The sequence below is a fragment of the Gobio gobio genome, assembly GCF_949357685.1.
Source record: "Gobio gobio genome assembly, chromosome: 12".
Lineage (NCBI taxonomy): Eukaryota > Metazoa > Chordata > Actinopteri > Cypriniformes > Gobionidae > Gobio > Gobio gobio.
The window spans coordinates 3500848-3516533 of record NC_137105.1 but is presented as its reverse complement, the minus strand read 5'-3'; the positions used below and the strand labels follow the sequence as shown (position 1 = coordinate 3516533).

Below are 15686 nucleotides of genomic sequence, written 5' to 3'. Positions count from 1 at the left end.
TTGTTCATTCAGGTTTCCCCACATTCCACAAAATAGGAGCACATTTAGCATGTGAAGAATAGCTGGCCGGAGGCGATGAAAATATGGCCAGTGAGTGAACTGACTTTCCCCGGAAAGGTCTTTGACTGCAGTGACTCCAGAGAGCAGGTAAATAAACTCTTCCATCACTTATTAACAGAACTAATACACGAGCACTCATTTAATGTCACGGTCTGCTCGTTTCTGACACTTTGCAGTTGTGTAATGTGTGTGTTTTAAGCTGACCTGGGAGTTTATTGAGTGTTCAAGAAGTGTAACTGTGATTGTGATCATTATGAAGCATTTGTGAGCATGTTTGTCTGTGTATTGTGTCTTGTGGTTATGCGTTGACAGCTCATCAGTGATTGTCATATTGAAAAAAAGGGTGTATTAGTCGTTAAAGGGATGATTTACTCCAAAAGCCATCCTATGTGTACCTTCTTCTTTCTGATGAACACAACCAGAGTTATATTAAAAAATGTATATATATATCCTGGCTCTACCCTTTAACTGTCACCCCCCTTTTTGGGAATACACATGAAAATGCACTATCCAAACTTAAAGGGCTGTAATTCAAGAATGCTTTGGAATATAGACCAAGTTTGGTCTCGTTTTAAAGACGACACTCGGCAGATTATTGCTGAAGTTTGAATCAATTCAAAATATGAAAGTATGAAAAAGTTATGGAAGTTTAAATTTACTGTAAATGAAAAATACTGTACTAAATATTTTTTATTTCATATAAAATATATATTTTACAAAAACATTTTTACTATAAAATCATAGCCGTATGTCTAGCCAAGTTGTGTTCCAAATTTGAAGTTGATATCACAAAAATTGAAGTTCCCATGAGATTTTGTTTAGGGTGCTGTACCAAAAATAGCCACCGGGTGTCATTCAAATTCCATTGATTGTTTTTTTGATGCATTTTCCTGTACATTTCTGTCCAAATATCACTTCCATCACAAAACGGTCACCAAATATGGACCCTTGAGACTCAGACCTTTCTGACGATATGTGTTTAGTCAAGATTGGAAAAGATTTTGAATATAAAGTAGTTGTAATATGAAACATGACACCGCCCACTAGGGGAGGAGCCTGCTAGAATAATTTAGAGTAACGTTTCCATGGTAACACAATGTCCGATTTCAAAACGGTTTCACAGGATGAATTTTGAGTTTGTAAGCTTTCAAATGATACCTAATTAATGATAATTACTTAACTATATGATACGAAAAAAAGGCGATCAAAAAAAGAGCACCTGTGGGACGGTGACAGTTAAGAGGTTAAAGGCTTTATAATGGGAGTGAATGGTACCTTAGATTTTGAAGCCCACAATTGTACATCCATCCATCATAAAAGTACTTCTGTGTCCGTCAATACGTCATGCGTCAGGTCAGATGTCACTCGCGTACGGCCGTTACCGGAAACCAGTGATTATAGTTTATAAAGTTATAAATAAGGATATTTCTTACAAAAACACACGGCTTCGTTTCAGAAGGCGACATTTTTCACAAGATGTAAAATAAATCTCTGGTGTGCCAGCTAAAAATGTGTCGTTTTTGTGTGTGTCCCTTTAAATGCAAATTAGCTGCTGTGCTTCTCACTCAGGGGTGTGTCTATTCTCAAAGGGCCAATCATTAACTGTCATGGGCGGGGCTTCTCTACTCGAAACAGCACGTTATGAGGGATTGATAATGAGGGGATTATAAAAAAAAAAATATTGAGTGGATTTTTTTTTTTATCATTATAGGCTGGTTGTTTACACACACTGTGGACACACATCTGTGTTTAAACAACTTATAAAAGTGAATTTTGCATAATAGGTTCCCTTTTAACCCCCTGTAGTCGTATGGAGTACTTTTATGATGGAGGGATGCACTTTTGGGCTTCAAAATCCAAGTGACCATTCACTCACATTATAAAGCTTGGAACAGCCAGGATATGTTTTAATATATCTCCAATTGTGTTTGGCTGAAAAAAAGAAAGTCACATACACCTAGGATTGCTTGAGCGTGAGTAAATTATGGGATAATTTTCATTTTTGGGCGAACTAACCCAGATGCGGCTGTATGTAGTTCATTGTGATCTGAAGGGAGGAGCTGAAATCATGTATACCTGTCAAAAGTGCTGTTGTGCTACTATGTAGTACATCAATGGAAATCTGATGTATCAGATGACAATACCATGACACTTTTTTGAAAAGGGAACAGAGTAACAAAGAAGTACTGCTCTATAACCATTAAAGGGTTAGTTCACCCAAAAATGAAAATTCTGTCATTAATTACTGACCCTCATGTCGTTCGACACCCGTCAGATCTCCGTTCATCTTCAGACACAAATGAAGATATTTTAGTGTAAATCTGATGCTCTGAAAGGCTTCCATTGGCTCAATGGCACTTTACACTCTCAAGACCCTTAAAAGACACTAAAGACGTCGTTACAAAGTCCATCTCACTACAGCGGCTCTACAATAACTTTATGAAGAGGCGAGAATAGTTTTTGTGCGCAAAAAACCCCAAAATAACGACTTACATAGTGATGACGATTTCAAAACACGGCATCATGAAGCTTCGAAGCGTTATGAATCAGTGAGTCGATTCATGATTCGGATCGCGTGTCAAACTGCCAAACTGCTGAAATTTGGCGATTCAAACCGCTGATTCGACTCACTGATTCATAACGCTTCGAAGCTTCATGAGGCCGTGTTTTGAAATCGTCATCACTATGTAAGTCGTTATTTAGGGGTTTTTTGCGCACAAAAACTATTCTCGCCGATTCATAAAGTTATTGAAGAACCACTGTAGTGAGATGGACTTTGTAACGACGTCTTTAGTGCCTTTTAAGGGTCTTGAGAGTGTAAAGTGCATTGAGCCAATGGAGGCCTTTCAGAGCATCAGATTTACACTAAAATATCTTCATTTGTGTCTGAAGATGAACGGAGGTCTGACGGGTGTCGAACCACATGAGGGTAAGTCATTAATGACAGAATTTGCATTTTCGGGTGAACTAACCCTTTAACCACACCATGGAGAACCATTTGGACTCATGATAGTATATTTTGTGAATTTGTGCTTGTGAACTGTTGAATGATTGATAGGTATCATCAAACCTAATTCTCTCTCTCTCTCTCTCTCTCTCTCTCTCTCTCTCTCTCAGATGGACGGGCCGGTCGGTGCGATGCGTGTGTTGGTGACGGGCGGCAGTGGGCTGGTGGGGCGAGCGATAGAGCGGGTGGTGAAAGAGGAGGAGGAGGATGGAGGGAGAGAAGGAGAAGAGTGGATATTCCTGTCGTCCAAAGATGCCAATCTCATGTAAGAGCTCCCGGACAAACACTCATCAGACGTCACAGCAGTTAGACAACACAATCATTACAATATCATATCATTAGATAGGGCTGGGCGGTATGGGGATGTATATCTTTACCTCAGTATAAAATGTCTGTTGTTAGAGATGTTGCTATAGATTTGGTCGGCATTAGGGATCGACCGATATGGCTTTTTTTGTGCCGATGCCGATACCGATTTTTTTTTCATCAGCCTCAGCCGATGACCAATATGTCAGAATGATCATGATGATAACAATTTAAAATGTAAAAAAGACAGGTGAGGTAGAACAAGAAAAAAAGAGTTCAGTGGTGAAACTAAATATTTAAGCATAAATAAAATAATTACACTATTGCACACAGTATCAACAAGCAAGCAGCATAATAAAGTGCACACTGACTGTACTATACTTAAAACTTTTATACTTTTAAAACTATTTAAAACCTAGTCATTTAATGCTTAGGTGCACTTAACTTAATCTCATGAAAAAAATATCGGCGAGCGCAGCAGCCTTGTATCGGCCAATGCCGATACATGTAAAAATCACAAATATCGGCCGATATATCGGTCTAACACTAGTCGGCATTACTGGGAACGCCCACAAAACGGCATACCCGCCATATGCCGTGGGGGAAAACAAGCCATTAGAATGAATGCACGTAGACCTTGTTAGACGCTTTATCTTTACTCTTTGTAATGATTACGATTTATTTTTGCTTGGTGCAGTCCCGTGTGGCGTTTCTGCACCTCTAGTAAGTTAAAAAACCCTGATCTGAAGTTTTATACTGCTAAATAAACAGACAGAGCCTTTCGTCAATCCCGAAAGCCTGTGCAATACGTTAGGGCTGTATGATCAGAAGTTACTTTGAAAAGTAATGCATTACAATATTGTGTTACTCCCTTAAAAAGTAACTAATTGAGTTACTTAGTTACTTTTTAAGAAAAGTAATGCGTTACGTTACTTTTGCGTTACTTTGTCTCACCTGGGCTGGGCTTGTTTTTGTTTTTGTTTATAACAAAAAAGTTATATTTTTGTGCAATGGGAAAGACCGTTCATACCAAAATGTAAATAATAAGCCCCAGGCTGAGGAAAAAATGCAGATTGACGCATGAACAGTAGAGGGCGCTGCTCTGGATAACGGGAGAAGAGGATGCAGGAGAAAAAAGTTTTACCAATAAAAACAAAAAATCGAGTAATTTTCATCATCAAAGGTCAGCAGCAAGACATTGGTAAATTAAATATAAAGGTAGATTATGCATAAAAATATTTGTTTTATTTGACATTTAATTATTGGAGGTTTGCATAGTACTCTGATTTTGCATTTGACTGATTTTAATCATTTTGAGGAGTTCAGAATCTTTATTGTGCAAGTGAGATAAATAAATGCTCACATTTAGTCTTGAAATACAATAACCCTCATGTTCACACACACACACACACACACACACTCACACACACACACACACACACACACACACACACACACACCTCTGACCTTATTCTTCTCCACATGGGGGCAGGAGAGCTGTCAGTCAAATTAACGTGAAAAAGTAACTCAGATATTTTGTTTAAATTTGAAAAGTAATGCGTTACTTTACTAGTTACTTGGAAAAATTTATATTATTACGTAACACAAGTTACTTGTAATGCGTTACCCCCAACACTGTGTACGATTAACCAAAATTCAGAATCTCGTATTTTTCCCATGTCGGTTATTCCGGTTTTAGTCATGTGACTCCGCCCCTTCAGTCACATCAAGTGCAGTTTGCAGGAGCAGTTATCTTTGTTTATAGCTGCTCAGAGTCACTATAGTAACTGCATGTTTTATACAGGTAAGTTGCCGTTCTTATAGCCTACGCGCTGCCACACACACACACACAGACGGCGCGCGCAAGTCCCGAAGCCAGATCGCTTTCACTTTTGTCCTCATAAAGTTTGTCAAGTAAATTTAAGAACAGCATTTATTGCATGGACAGAACATGAGTTTAAAATGTGTAAGTGCATATGCATAGTTCAGTTGAAACCTTGCCCTCTTTAGCTTGCTGTTAATGCTGTTAAATTTAATGTATAGGGCAAACGGTCTGCTTAAATAACAGCACTGAAATAAGAATACACTGTTTATCTTTTAATAAGTTTAGGGCCATTCACACAGGATGCGTTTTTGTGGTTAAAAAGTTATTTTAACTTGAGTGCTGCATTATAGAAAGTATGACAGGGGTTTTCAAACTTTATGATGCCAAGGACCCCAATATGATGAACCTTATATGAGGGACCCCCTTCCTAAAATCAATTAATATTTTTTTATGTATGGAAAAACATTAAAAACTACATTTCAATCAATAGTAAGTGTGACATTATAAATACTACACATTGTTTCCAAACTTAAATTGGCTATATTTAAAGGTATAGTTGACCCAAAAATGAAAATTATCCCATGATTTACTCACTCTCAAGTTATTTTAGGTGTATATGACATTGTTCTTTCCGACGAATACAATCAGAGTTATATAAAAAATGTCCTGGCTCTCCCAAGCTTTATAATGGCAGTGAATTTGAAGCCCAAAAAAGTGCATCCATCCATCATAAAGGTGCCCCACACGGCTCTGGGGGTTAGTAAAGGCATTCTGAAGTGAATCGATGGGTGTGTGTAAGAAAAATATCCATAATATTTAAGAATTCTGGAAAGTATGTATACAGCAAGACACACTTAGGTATGTTTGTTAGACTTTAACCATTTTTGTTTTGTCTTTTTTATTCTTTGGAATTTTCTGGGGACCCCAGTTTGAAAACCCCTGATGTTTGATACTATGGACGCGAGATGCGAGCGCAACCACTGGGACCAATTACAACCTCAAGTCTTTTTGAGTATGATGCTACAAGCTTGGCACACCTATTTTTGGGCAGTTTCTCCCATTCTTCTTTTCAGATCTTTCCAGAAATGTTCAGTCGGGTTCAAGTCTGGGCCACTCAAGGACATTCAAAGAGTCGTCCCATAGCCACTCCTTTGTTATCTGGGCTGTGTTGGAAGATGAACCTTCGCCCCAGTCTGAGGTCCAGAACGCTCTGGAGCAGGTTTTCATCAAGGATGCTCTAGAGTCCAGTGGCGGCGCGCTTTACCCCACTGCATCCCACGCTTTGCATTGCACTTGGTGATGTAAGGCTTGCATGAGCTGCTCGGCCAGAGAAACCCATTCCATGAAGCTCTACACACTGTTCTTGAGCTCATCTGAAGCCAGTCAAGTTCCTCCACACCAAACTCGCTCATCCGTGTCTTTATGGAGCGATACTTTGTGCACTGGGTCATGTTGGGACATGAAGGGGCCGTCCCCAAACTGTTCCCGCAAAGTTGGGAGCATGAAATTGTCCAAAATGTCTTGGTGAAGCATTAAGAGTTCCTTTCACTGGAACTAAGGGCCCAACCCCTGAAAAACAACCCCACCCCATAATCCCCCCTCCACCAAACTTTACACTTGACACAATGCAGTCAGGCAAGTCCCGTTCTCCTGGCAACCGCCAAACCCAGACTCATCTATGGGATTGTCAGACAGAGAAGTGTGATTGGTCACTCCAGAGAACACGTCTCCACTGCTCTAGAGTCCAGTGGCGGCACGCTTTACCCCACTGCATCCCACACTTTGCATTGCACTGATGTAAGGCGTGGAGGAGCTGCTCAGCCATGGAAACCCATTCCCTGAAGCTCTACACACTGTTCTTGAGCTCATCTGAAGGCCACAGGAGTTTGGAGGTCTGGAGCTGTTGACTCTGCAGAAAGTTGGCGACTTCTGTGACCCTCAGCATGCGCTGACCCCGCTCTGTGACCCTCAGCATGCGCTGACCCCGCTCTGTGACCCTCAGCATGCGCTGACCCCGCTCTGTGACCCTCAGCATGCGCTGACCCCGCTCTGTGACCCTCAGCATGCGCTGACCCCGCTCTGTGACCCTCAGCATGCGCTGACCCCGCTCTGTGACCCTCAGCATGCGCTGACCCCGCTCTGAGATTTCACTTCGTGGCTGAGTTGCTGTTGTTCCCAATCGCTTCCACTTTGTTATAACACCACTAACAGTTGAGCGTGGAATATTTAGTAGTGAGGAAATGTCCCAAATGGACTTATTGCACAGGTGTCCACCAATCACGGTTCTCTGAGCTCCTGAGAGCGGCCCATTCTCTCACTAATGTGTGTAGAAGCGTCTGCACTAGAGCTTGAGTTATACACCTGTGGCCATGAAGTGATTCAACACCTGAACTCAGTGATTTGGAGGGGCGGCCCAATACTTTTGGCAATATAGTGTATAGTATATATCGTCATATCGCCCAGCCTTACCTGATAGGTTCAGTCTAATGTACAGGAGCAATGATATATATCGCCAATATGTAAATTAATTCACATTTCTCAGATTATATAAAGTTTTATCTTACTGCTTATTGTCTATTTGTGTCGTATGTTAAATATATTTGCATGTGCTGCTTCAGGAGCCCTGAAGAGACGAGATCAGTTTTCCAGAAACATCGTCCGACACACGTCATTCATTTGGCCGCTATGGTGGGCGGGCTCTTCAGAAACATGAGACAGAACCTGGACTTCTGGGTAATTATTAACAAATATTATTATGATATAACATTGGAAATATGTAATAAAAGCTTGTAAATGTCACTGTTGAATGATTGAACTGTACACTGACTGTATTTGTTTGTTGTTTTCAGAGGAATAATGTATTTATCAATGACAACGTGCTGCAGACGGCTCATGAGTTCGGGGTGGTGAAGGTTGTTTCCTGCCTGTCCACGTGTATATTCCCTGATAAAACCAGCTACCCGATAGATGAAACCATGGTAAACACACACACACACACATACACACACACACACACACACACACACACACACAAACACACAGGGGGTTTTTGTGAAATGTGGGGACATTCCATAGGCGTAATGGTTTTTATACCGTACAAACCGTATTTTCTATCCCCCTACACTGCCCCTAAACCTACCCATCACACACACACACACACACACACACACACACACACACACACACACACACACACACACACACACACTGCCCCTAAACCTACCCATCACACACACACACATGTTTTTTTTTGTGAAATGTGAGGACATTCCATAGGTGTAATGGTTTTTATACCGTACAAACCGTATTTTCTATCTCCTTACACTGCCCCTAAACCTACCCATCACACACACACACACACACACACACACACACACACACACACACACACACACACACACACACACTGCCCCTGCCCCTTAACCTAACCCTCACAGGAGACTGTGCAGTTCACTTTCTGTGAAAAAAAAAACCTCATTCTGTGATTTATAAGCATTTTGAAAAGTGAGGACATGGGGAACGTCCTCATATTTCACCCTCTTTTTGTAATACCCATGTCATTATACACATTTGTGTCCTGATATTTAACAAAAACATGCCCACACACACACACACACAGATGTTAGGATGGTTTGAATTTAGCATTCTTTTAAAGGGCTTATGACATACACATTTTCCTTCTAGGATTCATTGTTGTATGAAAACATACTGTAACTTTCAAAACTCAAATCATTAGAATCCAGTGGATCAAGATCATCAGCTCCAGATGTTTTGTGATTTGAGGGAGATGATGATTAGACACGTTTTGTTTGGTATTGTCCAATATCTATACACAGATGTGTTTCTCTCTCGCTCTGTTTCAGATCCACAACGGTCCGCCACATGAGTCTAATTTCGGTTATGCCTACGCCAAACGCATGATTGATGTCCACAACAAGTCAGTGTGAAAGTTCATCGGTCATGAGCTTTTCTTGGGTGTAGCACATGTCTGGGTCACATTTCCATTGGGAATTTGTCATATTCCATCAAATCATGAGATTTAAACATCATTTTATGTGATTTGGGGGTGTTTGTTTATAGCTTTTATGAATGAAAGAAACAAAACAGTGTGTGTTTGTCCATTAGGGCGTGTTTCCAGCAGTACGGTCGGCGATACACAGCTGTCATCCCCACCAATGTTTTTGGACCACATGACAACTTCAACATTGAGGATGGTCACGTGCTTCCGGGGTTGATCCACAAGACGTACCTGGCAAAGAGTGAGACACTTGAACTGCAAAAATGCTCTTCTTATTTAGTATTTTTTTCTTGTTTCAAGTCCAAATATCTAAAAATTCTTAAAGGGTTAGTTCACCCAAAAATGAAAATTCTGTCATTAATTCCTCACCCTCATGTCGTTCGACACCCGTCAGACCTCCGTTCATCTTCAGACACAAATGAAGATATTTTAGTGTAAAGCTGATGCTGAGAAAGGCTTCAGATAGGCCTCCATTGGCATTCAGTACATTTACACTCACAAGACCCATAAAAGGCACTAAAAACGTTGTTACAAAGTCCATCTCACCACAGTGACTCTACAATCATTTTACGATGCGACGACAATAGTTTTTGTGCGCAAAAAAAAAATAAAAATAAAACCAAAAAATAAAAACCTCGGAGAACTACGCCGAGACCTAAAGCACGATCAATGTAGAATTCAACAGCTGAGACACGTGCGTCTTCCTCTGCTTGAAAACAAATCTCTTCTGGGTCATGTGTCCGAACGCCGGATCTGCGTCATATTCTCACGCATGCGTCGTGGAGACACACACGGAAGATAAGAACAAGTTGGATAAAGGCGTTATTTTGATTTTTTTTTTGCACACAAAAACTATTGTCGTCGCATCGTAAGATTATTGTAGAGTCACTGTGGTGAGATGGACTTTGTAACGGCGTTTTTAGTGCCTTTTATGGGTCTTGTGAGTGTAAATGTACTGAATGCCAATGGAGGCCTATCTGAAGCCTTTCTCAGCATCAGCTTTACACTAAAATATCTTCATTTGTGTCTGAAGATGAACGGAGGTCTGACGGGTGTCGAACCACATGAGGGTGAGGAATTAATGACAGAATTTTCATTTTTGGGTGAACTAACCCTTTAAATCAAGATGCATTTACTAGATAAGTAAAATGACGTGAGATATTTTTTCCTGTTTTCTGGGGGAAAGAATCAAAGTTTTTGCTTAAAACAAGCTAAATTATCTGCCAATGGGGTGAGAAAAAATAATCTTATTTCTGTTTGGGACAGAAACAAGAAAACAAGATTTCAATTAGAAACAAGATTATTTTTCTCACCCCATTGGCATATAATTTTGCTTGTTTTAAAGCTACACTGTGTAACTTTTTTAGTTTATTCTTCGCTAAAAACACTTAGTTCTTTCAAAAATATATGTGCTCATTAATGTATATTTACTTCTTTCAAGTAATAAAGTATTCTCGTAAGTTTATAATATGCCATTGAAAACACATACGGTGAGGGTTCGAATGCGGGTCGCCATGTTGCTCCTCCATCTTGAAAGTACATTAGCCAAAGAGGGACATACCCGTAAATTCAAGCTTCGCCTTTGGCGTTTTAACACTCGATGGCACCGTGTCGAATGTGGACGAGGTCGAACTGGAAGCCATGTTAATCTTGGACTAAATCGGCCACCGTAGGAGTTAAAACGAAATCGGAATTGAGAGGAACAGAAACTAATATTCACTGGATGTTCATATACCTTTTCACCACTAGATGGGGGAGAATATCACACAGTGTAGCTTCAAAAAAACAAGAAAAAATATCTTATGTCATTTTACTTATCTAGTAAATGCATCTTTATTTAAGAAGATATTTAGACTCGAAACAATATAAAATTACTAAGTAAAAAGAACATTTTTTGCAGTGTGAACTTTCTGGAAGGATCTAGAGTTCTGTTCACATGGAAAATTTATTTTGTGTGTGTGTGTGTGTTTTGTAGAGGAAGGCAAACCTCTGCAGGTCTGGGGTTCTGGTCGCCCTCTACGGCAGTTCATCTACTCTCTGGATCTGGCTCGTCTGTTTCTGTGGGTTTTGAGGGAGTATGACGAGGTGGAGCCCATCATTCTGTCAGGTACTGGACCCGTGTTGGACACCGTGTACCTGCGGTTCCTTACAAATTCAGTTTGTTCACACTTGGCATGTTTGGTTGGATTAAAACGAACCCTGGTGCGATCGCTCTGTTAGCGGACCCTCTGAAAAGATGGGTCTTGCTCCGCTTCCAAACCACCTCTGGTGCAGTTTGACTTGAATATGAACACATAATATAATAATGCGAGAATGACGGCTACATTTGTGTGGTGTTTGCGTGTGTGTAAGCTCATGGAGCGAACTTGTCAATCATCTTGATGGATGACACAGAGGAAAATCTGACCAATAAGAGGACCGTTTTACTCGCATGTGACTTGCATAAACACATTTTGGTACGCTTTGAAATGAAAGCGAACCGAACCAAGAAGGAAAATGCAGCATTGTAACAAATCAAGTCAAAGCAAACGCCCTGAAATATCTCATTTGTTTATCTGTTTCTTTCTCTCTAGTCGGAGAGGAGGATGAGTTGTCCATAAAGGACGCCGTGGACGCTGTGGTTGAAGCGTTGGAGTTCAAAGGTGACGTGATTGTATCCTTTCACCCATAAAATCTGCAGTTTTTACAGAACGGCAATCTTGAAGCTCTTCAGAAAGCATCATAAAAGTAGTCCTTGAATGACAGAGTTGACTAACCCTTTCATCCTCAAACCTTAACTAGCCGCTCTCAGTTTGACACTAGTAAATCAGACGGTCAATTCAAGAAAACCGCCAGTAACGCCAAACTACGCAAATACCTGCCAGACTTTAAGTTCACACCGTTCAAATCAGGTGACCAATCTTTAGCATTTGCTAAATGTTCTTCAATAATAGTCAAAAGAACAGTCCTTATAGGTGCTTTTCTTTTTTCCAGCCATCAAGGAGACGTGTGATTGGTTTGTGACCAATAATGACACTGTCCGTAAATGAAGATCTTCACATCTCATTGGCTGTTGGGAGGTTGAACATAGACAGACCTTCAGACTGATGGCAGAAAAGGTCTGGATTCCATAGTAGCTTTCATTGGCCAAGGACCGCCCAGAGGCCGTCTGACTGACATGTAAAACAACCAATCACAGTTCGTTTTGTTCAGTGTCATGTGAAAATGGATGTACCTACAATAACAGAGCAGCCTGTAAAACTCTTGGGCTTATTTTAAGGAGTTATACTTTTGAACATCCAGCGTTTAGTTGATCGTGGTAAGCGCTCATTGTTAGAGCTGTGAACAAAATGGCTTCCTTCCATGAGGGGGTTCGATGTCACGATGACGACGTCCTGAAGTGTTTCCAATTTTGTGTGCCATATGATCAGACATTCAGTCCGTCTGAGGCTAGTCTAGTTGGGGGTTAAATGCTGGAAACCAAAAACCTTGAACAAACTTTAACAATTGTTACAATACACTGCCCTGTTAGCTCTTTTTTTCCCATAGTTATTTATAGCTTTTTTAATATACATTTTACAGTTATGCAATTACTAAAACTGCAAAATGCTGCGTTTTTCAAATGCATTTATTAAATGCATCCCTTCCCACAGCACGAGCTAGCGGCGCCATCTAGCGGCTGTGCGCGGGACACCCTTAGTATTTCAGCCAGGGTTCAAAATGAGACCAATACAAGTATAGAGATGTATATTTTTTAGTATTAATGAACTAATGTTTTTATTACTTCTAACAATGCATGGTTGTGATAAGTTGGGACTCAGAGTGAAGTGCGTGTTTTCAGTGTCTCCACAACAGGGACTTTAAGCATCCGCAATGGCCACCGGAAGTCAATTATTAACTGACAGAGACAGAGCACCTTTAGTTAAGCCAGCCGTCTCCATTGACTTTGTATTGCGTGAAGCGCCTCCTTGTCATTTCTGACTTATAACAAAAACAGAACAATGTCTAAAAGCTGATATGTGTCAAGGTGTACAGCAAACAAGCTAAAAAACACAGAACTACGTTTTTACAAGCTGTTGAACCGTAAAAGCCAGCCTTTAAGGTGAATAAAGTGGATACAGGCAATAAGACGTGAAGCATCGGGATGAAGAATGGCTCAGTTTTGGGATCCTGACACTCAGTGTGCCTATGTGTGCAGTAAACATTGTGTCACTGTTAAGTCAAATATCCAAATGTCTGTTTTATATATTATATTTCCTGTCTCTGATGACGTTCTCCTCCAGTGTGTGTAGTTCTCAGTGTAATATAACATGTCTCGCTCTGTCTGTATCCACTTTTGTCTCCTTAAACACTCGTTTTTGTGGGTCGACAGCTTATAAAAACTTCTGGGTTTTTGGTTCTGGGTTGTGTTTAGCTTGTTTGCTTTGTCACATATCAGCTTTTAGACATTGTTCTGTTTTTTGTTATAAGTCAGAAATAACAAGGAGGCGCTTCACGCAATACAAAATCAATGGAGAGCGTTGGATTGTATGACACGTGTCGCTCTTTCTCTATACACAAAGAACGCAAAAATCACTAAGCAACAATAAAGCGGACGCCGTACTTGATCATTTAACAAAATACAAAAAAAAAAGTCATTTAAAAAGCAAGAGAATGGTTGCTTTTGGTATTTATATTATATACAGATGCAATTAAAAGGCCACATAAACATAAAATATAACATTTACTTATCTAATCTGTCACGTATTAACCATAGACTGTAAAAAAAGATGGATGACGCGTTATATTTCGTGGAGAGGGCGTGGTTTATGAGCTATACTGCTTCCAGTCACCTGGGGCCGATCGAGACGCTTTGGCTTCACTTTTCATGTGGCTCACTTGGTACGACTACGGCAAATCAGCTGTTCTCCCGCTTACAGTAGAACGTCATGAATTAGCCGAGATGCTGCGTTCACACCGGATGTGAATAGAGCATCTGGAGCGAGTGATTTCCATGTGAAGTCAATGTAAAGACACGTTGACGCTAGGGCTGGGAGATATTGCGGAGGCTCGCGCTGCAGAGCCAGACGAAAGTATAAACAAGGCTTAAAGGGATAGTTCACCCAAAAATGAAGATTAGCCCATGATTTACTCACCCTCAAGTCATCCGAGGTGTGTGTGACATTCTTCTTTCAGATGAATAAAATCTGAGTTATATTAAAAATGTTCTGGCTAATCCAAGCATTATAATGGCTGTAATAGTTGCTCTGTTTTTGAAGTCCATAAAAAGTGCATCTGTCCGTCATATAACTGCTCCACGCGGCTCTGGTGTGTTAATAAACGCCTTCTGAAGCAAATCGATGCGTTTGTGATAGAAAAATATCCACATTTAAAAATGTATTTAATTGTTTTCTATGGCTCTGCATCAGCCGTCTCCATCACTTCCGGTGAATAAGGTCAAAATACAGACGCGATCATAGATATATACACAGATTCCTCATTAGTGCCTGCGCGGATCGGTCGAATGAGGCATCTACGTATATATATCTTTGATCGCACCGGTATTTTGACCTTATTCGCTGGAAGTTATGGTGCTGGGAAAACTAGATGACATTCGTCTGATAAGAGGTAAAAAAATAACAAATACTGTTGGGTTTCTCGCAGAAACTGATGGTTTCGTGTCTTCAGACATCAATGTGTCGCCACGAGCCGCAGGGTTTAATATGGATTCGTATGTCTGTGTGTTTTTACTCTCATTGTTCTCATACACTAAAATATGACCATTGACATCATTATACGACTATCACACTGCAACGGTTGAGTTAAAAATCTTCATTTGTGTTCTACTGAAGAAACAAACACACCTACATCTTGGATGCCCTGGGGGTGAGCAGATCAACATAAACATTTTGTTTTTGGGTGAACTATCCCTTTAAGGTGGTAAAACAAGTTCGGTCTGACTACGGTCAGACTTATAAAATCCAAAAAACTGCCATACTGGCGAGCCGACTTGTTTTCCAGTTTTATCAACAATTTCCTCGCTCGCTGTGGTGCTCATTTTCCACTCATCACTCCACGCCGGTTCTGTTACTGAAGAATCCGACACGAGACAACAATATGGCACAACCAAAAAGGACATTGTTACATGATTGGCTGTTAGCGTGTCACTCCCTACGCTGCTAGGTTACCAGAGAGTGAGTGCATTTGTTCATGCAACCAAACTTGCTTCGCCACCTCCAAAAAATTATCGAACGTTTTATCGAAAGGACTTTTTATTGATCGCGATTACGTGTCTATCGCGATACATATCCTTATCGTTTTATCGCCCAGCCCTAGTTGAGGCACGTCTGGAGGTCCTACGGCGTGATAGACACGCTTAGGTCAGCGCGATGGACGTGATTTCGCATCATTCGCGTGTCTAGTTCGCGCTAAAGAGGCAAATTGAGTGTCTTGCGCAAGTGATTTTTTGTTCTTTTTGTGCATTCACGCGTTTGAAGCGAATTCGCGCCTGA

The 15686-nt window shown here is 40.6% G+C and overlaps 1 protein-coding gene across 2 annotated transcripts in view; it reads left to right on the top strand.

Annotated features, from left to right (window-relative positions):
• The window catches only part of LOC307135496 (GDP-L-fucose synthase-like), a 14137-nt gene extending 302 nt beyond the window's left edge, over window positions 1–13835 (top strand). Inside the window, exons 2-12 of one of the 2 annotated variants that reach the window (XR_013817695.1) lie at window positions 37–147; window positions 3178–3332; window positions 7817–7931; window positions 8048–8176; window positions 9062–9135; window positions 9324–9457; window positions 11192–11323; window positions 11790–11869; window positions 12008–12107; window positions 12190–13059; window positions 13683–13808. Coding sequence is in view for 1 of the 2 variants with exons in the window: in XM_079831998.1 (XP_079688124.1) it covers window positions 76–147; window positions 3178–3332; window positions 7817–7931; window positions 8048–8176; window positions 9062–9135; window positions 9324–9457; window positions 11192–11323; window positions 11790–11869; window positions 12008–12107; window positions 12190–12245 (1047 nt within the window). In the remaining variant the exon portion in view is untranslated. Of the gene's footprint in view, window positions 1–36; window positions 148–3177; window positions 3333–7816; window positions 7932–8047; window positions 8177–9061; window positions 9136–9323; window positions 9458–11191; window positions 11324–11789; window positions 11870–12007; window positions 12108–12189 lie in introns of both variants that reach the window. The other variant, XM_079831998.1, reaches the window with a different exon arrangement.
• Window positions 13836–15686: the final 1851 nt, after the last annotated feature.